This window comes from Vulpes vulpes, chromosome 12 (genome assembly GCF_048418805.1).
Source record: "Vulpes vulpes isolate BD-2025 chromosome 12, VulVul3, whole genome shotgun sequence".
NCBI classification, from domain to species: Eukaryota; Metazoa; Chordata; class Mammalia; order Carnivora; family Canidae; genus Vulpes; species Vulpes vulpes.
The window spans coordinates 31,325,134-31,335,029 of NC_132791.1; the positions used below are offsets into that span (position 1 = coordinate 31,325,134).

The 9,896-nt window shown below is 37.3% G+C and overlaps 1 protein-coding gene across 2 annotated transcripts; it reads left to right on the plus strand.

The window, feature by feature from the left end:
* The first annotated feature begins 514 nt into the window (after positions 1-514).
* IZUMO3 (IZUMO family member 3) lies at positions 515-2,980 on the plus strand. Of its 2 annotated transcripts, XM_026008923.1 has the most exons (7): positions 515-746; positions 882-956; positions 1,102-1,191; positions 1,418-1,435; positions 1,898-1,978; positions 2,425-2,515; positions 2,845-2,980. In XM_026008923.1, exons 1-7 carry the CDS (start codon positions 515-517, stop codon positions 2,978-2,980), a joined length of 723 nt encoding a protein of 240 aa, XP_025864708.1. The 2 variants fall into 2 exon arrangements, with proteins under 2 accessions (XP_025864708.1, XP_025864709.1); XM_026008924.1 differs by lacking the exon at positions 1,418-1,435.
* Positions 2,981-9,896: the final 6,916 nt, after the last annotated feature.

The following is a 9,896-nucleotide window of genomic DNA, read 5'->3' on the forward strand; positions in this document are numbered from 1 at the left end:
TTCAACAATCCTACTACCGTCAGGGACTAGGACCCCAAGCAACTCAATATTTCAGGCTTTTCTTACATCCTCTATAGAAGTAAAATTTTGGTTGAGCAGTCTCTACGGGCCTATGAGATCTCTTTCTTGAGACACTACTCCTATTGTCAGGAGGGATATGAGAATTTACTGAAGACACAAGTAAAGGAGAAACCTAAAGAAAATCTTTTTCTGAGTTCTGTCTCTGCATGGAACTTTGCTTGTGTGAGCTCAAGATCTCTCTCTCTCTCTCTGTTCTACACTCAGAACTCAGGTATCTGCTTCCCAACTGGCAGTTCCCTCTCTCTGGAATGAAGGACAAAAGTCGGAAAACAACTGAAGATCCTTGGGGAAATGATATTGCCTAGAAGTGGGATGGAAATGAAGGGGAAGGTGAAGTCAGACTATCCAAGACACAGCTCTTATTCCTGGATTTTTGAAGAAAAGGAAACTAGGTGAACTAGTTGCCAGGACAACCGGCTGTTGGGGCAAGGAAATGGGAGACCTGTGGTTACTTCTGTTTCTGCCCCTGTCCCTGGCAGCCTTCCATGGGGTCAAAGGCTGCTTGGAATGTGACCCCAAATTCACAGAAGATATTAGGTCCTTGCTGGCAAAGTTAATACCCTCAGAAGTCCCCGGCCGAATTCATCTGCTTGAACGGCAGATTAAGGAGATGATCCGTTTAAGCTTCAAAGTCTCCCACAGGGACAAGATGCTTCGGGTGTTGGGTGAGGGAAGTTTCAGTCCCTGAGAGTTTTGTGGGTTAAAGGGAGAAGGGGAGGCAGGGAAGAGTGCACCTGGGTCAACATAATTTCCTCCACGGATGTAATTATTCCCCTACATGTACTTTTACTCCTCTCTAGCTGTTCAAAAGGTTACCAAGTTAAGAGCATGGCTGAAGAATGAACTTTATAAACTGGGCAATGAAACATTTAAAGGTGAGCTACTGTTTCAGTGTTAAAAGATTGTGTTGCCCAAGCAAGTATAAGGAAATTTCACTGGGAAAAACAAGGCAAAACAATTAGGATTAAGTTCTGAAGGGAATACCCCTAGTTTCTGATGTCCTTTCCACCCCCCTCTTAGGTGCTTTTATCCTTCAAGGCAAGCTTCTCGATGTCCGCCAAAACTTGGAATCCAAACTGAAAGAGATATTAAAGAACTTCTCTGAAGTTGGTAATAAAAGATGTCTATCTAACAACACTGAAATTATGTGAAAGGAATAGGAAATAAGGGTGAGATGAGGAAGGTGGTTTCATATTACAGTTATTTAGAATGGATGGAGGGGTGGCTGGAACTTCATGGCTAACCAAAAAAAAAAAAAAAAAAAAACTATTGGGTATAAATATGGCGAACTCTATGTTGATTATAGGCTCATTAGAACTTTCTGATTCTCTTTTAGCTTGTTCTGAAGATTGCGGTAAGTAAAATACATCAGACACCTTTTAATTCAGTCCATATTTTCCCATCTCATTTGATCTATATGGCCATATCTCTACCACCTGTCATATTGAGAACCCAATTCTTAGAGTTGTGATTATGGGGGTGGGAATGCCAGTCAGATCTGACAACAAATTTATCTCATGAAATCTCAAACACACAGAGTTTGGAGGTGCTTAGAGGCCTTCTATAGTATAGTTTATAATCCAAAGGACCAATATACCCTGAGGCATCATTTTTCCCACTTCTTCCCCAAAGATCTGACTTAAGTTACAGAAGGTTTTGACCCATCAAGAAATTTGATTGCTAGGGGAAGAAGAAATTCACAACAATATAACATTAAGAGTCCTGGAAATGCCTGAGATCTAATCCATACTTGATGCCTGAGCTAAGAAAACTCCATGCCAAGGCCCCCTTCTGTTATTTTTCTTCTCTTTATCAGTCGTGATTGAAGGTCCTGTCCTGGATTGTTGGACCTGTCTTCGCATCACTTCCCGATGCTTCAGAGGAGAGTATTGTGGAGGTAACAAAGATTGTAGTGTGGCATTTGAAGGGGTCAGAGATCAAGTACTGAGTTGCTCGTTGGTCTATTCTACAAATATTTGGTGAGCACCTGCTATGCAGATCATGCTAATGTAACAAATCAGAGCAAAAATATTGGGCAAAATGTGTACCAAGATGAATTGCTGGGCACTGGATCAACTGAAGGGCTAAGAAATGAAAAGGCAGGACTGAAAATGGAAAAATTAGGATAGTGGCAGTAAGGGCAAACTTTTTATAGAGCCTAAGGACCTAAGAGTAATAAAGATCAGAATAACCAGAAAACAGTGAAGGAAGCGGTGATGGAAGCAGTGAACAGAGAAAATTATTTGATGTTTAAAAAGACCCATCTACCATGGATCAAGTTCTCTCAAATTAGTATTTTTCTTCTCCCAAATTCACTTTCTATTTTCCTTTTTCTCCCTCCAGAAGAGGATTCAAGGAAGGCTGAGAATCGAGAGATTGCACTATTTCTGATATTGCTAGCAGAAGTTGTGATATTGGGAAGTGCTTTGTTACTGTGAGTTTTCCTCCCTCCAAACACACATTGGGTCAAGCATTCCTTTGGCAAAGACACTGTCCAATCCTCCCCTACCTCCCAATGGCAATAAGGGGAAAGAAGTCATTTCAAAGTTTGGGATACAATACTGACAGGAATGAAATGGATGGAAGTTTATGGGATACAAGTTGGACCACAGGAAACAGAGGAGGTAAAATTAAGTATGAGGAAACTCCTGGAGCAGTATCCAGAAAAAGAAGGGGAAAGAAGGGGAAAGTATGATTATGTAATTGTCTTAATGAGATGCCTTACTAATATTGAAGTTGGGATATGTTGTTTCTCTGCTCTAGATTCCATATCTGTGTGTCTCATCGGAGGAAAATGAAGGCAATACGAACGTCATTAAAGAAATATTTGGAGAAGAAACTTGAAGAATTAATGGGCATGACAGATGACAAGATGGATGATTTTGGAATCAGAAAATAAATACACAGACACAGACAGGAGGTCTTTCACAATTCTCTTACATGTTGACACAGAACAGAAAACTCAGAATTAAGCTGTTTTGTGGTCATAAAAGTCACAGTATTTTAAAACTGAAATAGAGTTTCTCTAGTAAAGATCCTTATGCTATCCTGAGGCAATGGAAGCAGTGAGAGGGCAAATGATATACCCAGAGTTGTACAGAATGGAATGCTGGTATGTTGCAATGTACATAAAGATGATATACATTGCATAAGAATGCATGGTTGGTAACTCTCATTAGTGGCTGTAATTAGAATATTTCAATTTCTAAGGCTGCTTCTTAGTTCTTTTTACTTTGTTACTGCTTTTGTATTTATCATTTGGCTCAATGTGGACAATTTCTTTGATGATACAAAACATTTAATGTTCATCATGCTATCTCACACACACATCCAAAATATTAGTTTGAGTAGTTGAGAATTGCCCCATTTTCCTCTAAATAGATGTCCCATGACTGAATTGAATATTAATTTCTATTTCTTTGTTTCTATTGAATACTTCTTACATGGATGGCACCCTAATAAGTGCTTTACATCTATATCTAACTGAATTCTCACAATAATCTTAAAATTTGGATGAAATGGATACTTTTCACACAAGTACAGATTATCAATATTGACATAAGAAGAAAAAAAAAGCAATTGCTAATGTTCTTTAAGGAAATTTAAATGGCATGAGCACAACTATTGAAAAAACAGCCACGCTTAAGGAAAAGCCTAAAATGAAATACAACATGTTGACTTTGATGTTTACCTGGAATGCAAAACTATGATCTCTCCCCAGATTAAGTGTCTGGTACTTGGTTGTATCCTTGACTAAAGTAGGAAATACAGGAGAACACGTCAGTTTGATGGAAAAGGCCTAAGATACATTTTGAAAATACAAAGTATTGACTGTATTGTACTATCAATAATTAACTCAGATATTCATTCATGAGTGTTTGAGTTTATATGTATAAATATAGCAAAAAGATCAAATCTAATGGAATGTGTTTCAAAGCACCTGAACAAATCAAGTAGCGACCATAAAAATATGACTGAGATTATCCAGGCAGAAGATAGAGAAGTGATGAAGACCAAGGAGAGACTACTACAAAACCCTACATGATGGTAAAATTGAAATATAACTGTTTTGTATAGTCTTACTCCTTTGAAAGACTTTGAGATGCCGCGGGTTGAATTCCCAACAGCTTTGGACTATGTTTTTCAAGTGTATGATTCTTATACCTGTGGAATTTACTGTAATTGCTTTATAATATAAATCCAGAGCCTGGCCTATCATTTCTAGAATTGCCAGGATGAGGAGGGGCTGGTTGTTTTGTGTTTTTATGTGTTTGTAATACAATAAAATGGAGATGATCTAATTAAACTGTGTTCATCTACTAGGAAAGGTCTTGTGGTACTTCTGTTTTCAAATGTAAACATGATACAAAATTAATTGCTTACAATCCTAATTTAAGCTTGAGCTAACAGTTAACATTTTTTAAAAGGATATTTAAGCGTTAATATATACTCCAGTGCCCCGATGTCAACATTGCATACAGTTTAGCTCTAATATTACCGTAAGATATATAAATCAGAGTAAGATATTTCTCTGATAGTCTGAGACCCTTGCATGGATAGTGTAATTTTTTGTGATTCCATCATTATTAGGGGTACTTTATTAAAAAAAAGTATTCTCCAAGGTTCTTTTGTCTTTTGGGGGCTGGGAGGGGGGGACAGAGGTGAGGTTTCACTTGGCTTTTACTAAATAAAAATTAAGAATTCATTTTATGTGGAGATAAAAGGTACTAGCCAATCTAGTTAAGGTATTTAAAATATATGTTATTAGAACACAAAAACTACAAGCTAAATAATAGGGTTAATACTAGAAGCTTCTAAAAAAAAATACTAGAAGCTTCTTAATTTCTAATTATTGATAGTCTTTCCAGCTTTACTCCTTCACATTCTGACTCAAAAGGAGGTTGTATCTTCTTCCATCTCAGACAAATGCATTCTTTTGTGAATTATATTTCTTGAGCTACAGCTTCTTCTAGAATATTCCTTCATTATTTATTTCCCATCACTTATCTCCCTCTGCTTCCTCAATACTAGATCTTTTTTCTTGGTGTCTATTAATATATATTAAGGCTTCTTTTTATCTTTTATCCACTTCTACCTACCACCCCAACTAGCTATGCCAAATTTCTTAAAATAACATTCTATATCTTATTACTATTTCCCTATTTCTTCTCTTCTCTCAATTCACCACAATCATATTCTGCTCCTCACCACCACATGGAAATTGCTCTAAGGTTGTCAATGATCTCTTAATTGTTATATTTAGAGTTCTCTTTATTCTTGAAGTTACTTCTCAGTCTAAGACTTGTCAGAGTGCTAATGATTTCCTTCTCAAAGTACATCTCATACAAGGCTGGTTATATTCTTAAATTTGTTCCTTTTTTCAAGGTTTTGTTCTTATTTTTTAATATTCTTATTTTTTAATATTTATTTATTTATTATTTATGATAGGCATAGAGAGAGAGAGAGAGGCAGAGGCAGAGACACAGGAGGAGGGAGAAGCAGGCTCCATGCCGGGAGCCCGACGAGGGACTCAATCCCGAGACTCCAGGATCGCGCCCTGGGCCAAAGGCAGGCGCTAAACCACTGAGCCACCCAGGGATCCCCTGTTCTTATTTTTTAAACCATGTTTTAGTTACTTTTGGGAGGCTCCTCCTCCTCCTTTACCTACTTATTTAGATACTAAGCACCAGAGAGTCTACTTTGAATCTTTTCTTTCTTATACCTGATGGAATCTCATACAGTCAAGTGATTTCAACTATCATCTAATAATTATATCTGCAAGTGCTTAGGCTTTAATTTGCACCCCCTTCCCAAGGCCCCAACCTCTGTTTGTGAATACATACTAGATATATCCATCTGGACATAAAATACTGATTTCAAACTCAGTATGCCCAAAACTGGAGAAAATACGCACTGAATGTTGACGATGGGCAAGGCAATTCACTAAGCATTTTCATAATTATCTTCCCATAAATCCCACAAAATTATTTTTAGCAATTTTTGTACAAACAAAAACCGAGGCATGGCAAGTTCAAGTAACTTCTTCCAAATGGTTACTTGCTACGTGGCAGTCTGGATTCAAATCCCAAATCCTGAATGGCTCTATGGATACCATAAATCACCCAGAAGGTAGAAATATCAACATATGCTGGAATCCTCTCTCTTCTTCAGCTATCCTAGCCAGTCAGTCTTCAATTAGCATTGATTTTCACTCCTAAATCTCTTAAATCTCCCTGGCTACTGCCACAGCTGAAGTTCCGCCCTCCTCTCTTAGGGCCTATTGCAATGTCCTTCTCATCAGTCTCTCTGAATCAAGCCTTTCCATAAGCCAAATCCATCCTTTCTTTAGCACTCAGAATGATCAGTCTACAAACACAAGTCGATTTCAAACTCCTAATTAAAATACTCCAATGTCTCCTCCACTCCTAAAAAAGAAGTATAAATTCTTTCATACAATATTTCAACATGCCTTCTATTTTACCATCCCACTCCATACATACACAATCTCACAGCTGGCCAATTGCCATCCTAGGCCTTCCCTTCTACTTAGAGTTTGCCCAATATACTGGACTTTTTCTTACTCCAACCATTACTTACTTATTTCCTGTCCTGATTGCCTGGTAATATTCCTTAGCCTTCAAAATCATTGAGCTTCAAAATCCACACTTAAAGCCATCTCATCTCGTATAGTCTTTCCTGAGATGGTCAAACCAAATTACCCATAACTTTCAGGATCCACTATAATCCATATACTTCTTTTTTTTAAGATTTTTTAAATTTATTCATGAGAGACACAGAGGGAGAGAGAGAAGCAGAGACACAGGCAGAGGGAGAAACAGGCTCCCCGCAAGGAGCCTAATGTGGGACTCGATCCCAGGACTCTGGGATCATCCTGAGCTGAAGGAAGATGTTCAACTGGTGAGCCGCTCAGGAGTCCCAAATCCATAGACTTCTATAGAGCACTTTTCACAGAGGACTGTTAGTGGTGTGCACATCTCTTTCCTAGACATGAACTCAAGGACAGGGACTATGCCATATTATCTTCATATTCCTAATATCTAGCAATATATCACAAAAATTTACATTAGTTTAAATATCATTTACTCAAGGAACATTTTCCTGACCCCCCCACCTTATATTAGTACTTCCAATTATGTTGAATCACTGCCCACTCTTTGTTTGGTAGGAATTAAGGGATATTATATAACCATGAATTAAGTCTGATTCCAAGGGGTCAGAAATCACATCTGCTGTTTGTGCATAGAGTTCTTTGTAATACCTGACACAGAAAAAAATGAATGTTCGTTGAATAAAAATATGAATATGTAAATGAAGCATTGACAAATGTTGTTATTTGGAATTGAGTATATCCTGGATATTCTCAATATTACCACATATACTTTGTCTGCCAGATTGCCTACGATAACCTCAGTTTTTATCTTTGAAACACTTTGCAGCTTGATGTTCAACATTGCCATGAAATTATGATATAAGAACTACCTTAACATTGTTTGGAGTGAACACATTCCATGGAATTTTAGATCAGACACACAGTTTCCTAGTGAGAAATCTAGTTTAAGGACTATGAGAAGTTCTCAGCACCTTCACGTGTACATCAGGAAATCTTGTTTGACTTTGTCCCACCAGGCTTCCTCACTGCCAACTGGACCAGAAACCTGAAGAAACCCTAAGCTTTCTAAGAGTTCTCAGGATTTTTGACATTGATCTAAATCCAGAAATCATGCCAGAGATCAGGAAACTGAAGTATATCCCCTCCCCTCTCCCACCGGGATTACCCTCATTATGGGGATGAGGTGGAAGATGGATAAGAAGCAGTGGAGATGTTGGCATTTAGGTATCTGATTGTCTTAAAAGTGATAAACACAGGAGCTCTGGAATATTACACTGAGCCTTTGCTTTTCCTAACTTCAAGATGCATGTTTTCATTTTTCAACTCACTTAAAAATGGGTTGAATAGCATGACTGAGTAAAAGGACATTAGCTACAGTAAAGCCAGAGGATAGAAGTAAATATCTCAAGAATAAATGAAGGGCACTTTGCACTCCACTTCATCTCAAAGAGCTTGCCTAACTTCAAGCCCTTGGGTTTGCATTTTCAGATCTAGCACCACTAACATTGCCCAGTGATTTTATACTTGCATGTGTATCTTCCTCCTAAAGAGGAAACAAATACAAATTCCTTCCAATCAAAAGGCAGCAATGACAGGTAGGCATGTTTGTCTAGCCACCACTTTGGACTGTTATAGGGGTTTCTGTGAGGCATTACTCTTGGAACACTTCAAGCCTTTACCTAATGAGGCTTCATCAATCTGCCTGATGAGGTGGCCCTTCATGATTTCTGCTAAAAGTAGTAATAAGCACAAGCTTTTCAGGATTCAGAATTCATGTTTTCTCTTTCATCTTATACTCTCTTTATCTTACTAATAGTGTCAGAAAATGTTCAACAAGATCTTCTAGTGAATAAAACACTTTCTGGTTGTATCTTTGTCACTTTGGAAATCTATGTGAATAATACTTTCAAGCCAACAAGACATCATTTATTAAGTTGTTTCTATAATGGATAACTGCAGTCCAGGCTATAAAAACAGTCCAAAGAGAGTTCAAAGAAAGGGGCAAAAAGTATTAAATACAGAGTTATACAGAGTTTGTGATGCAGTGCTTGTTAAGACATACCAAATCCTATCTAAAAATCAAGTTGAAAGAAAATACAAGGGAAATTTATAGTCATTATTTCTGGGTGCTGTAGGTTACAAGTGATTATTATTTTCTCTGTGTTGCTTTTTGGTGTTTCTGATTTTTCTACAGTGAATTTGCATCTCACTTATGTGGGAAGAAAGTCTATTTAAATTCAACATTAGGGCAATAGAACTTCATGGCAGATACAATATAATACAATTTGTTCCAAACTGGCCAATGGATTATTTTAATCCAGTATCAAGTTTATGGGATACACTTTATATAACAAAGTGGCTGATATTACTGCTTCATAAGATCTCTACCCTTGGAAATTAAATTTGGTTTAAGCTTTTTCCCATTCTATACTTGTGGTATCTTTTGTTTTAAAAGTTTATTGTGGTAAAATTCTTTCAATGACTCTATATAATGCACTCAATACCAGTGGAAGGCTAAAAAGAAGGAAAATGCAGTAACTCCCCTTAAAAATAAAATTAGTAATAATTAAAACTATTAAAGCAACAACGCATGTATCATTAATTGTAAGGCGCAAAGGTTAAAAAGTTATATTTTCAATCCTAAACCCTTAAACTAGTCCAGGCATCATATTGTACACCAGTCATCTGCCAACACAGTAAGGTAGGCTAAGGACCTGCTTCTCCTTTATTTGCTACCAACTCATAACTACCTTCTCATTAGTGTCTCACTTTTGTTGTCATATCCCATTTACAATCTTCGTATCTCATGGTTATTTCCATATGTTTTCCTTTTTTTTTTAGACAGCACCATCTAATAGAAATATAACATAAACCACAGAAAGAATTCTAAAATTTCTGGGCACCTGGGCGGCTCAGTGGTTGAGCATCTGCCTTTGGCTCAGGTCATGATCCCCCCAGTCCTGGGATTGAGTCCTGCATGAAGCTCCCTGTGGGAAGCCTGTTTCTCCCCCAGCCTATGTCTCTGCTTCTCTCTGTCTCTCGTGAATAAATAAATAAAACATGTTTTTTAAAAAGCTAAAATTTCTTGTAGCCACATCAAAAAAATATTTAAAAACAGGTAAAATCAATTTTAATACATTTCAAACCAAATATCCAAACACCATTTCAATATGTGATCTATGTA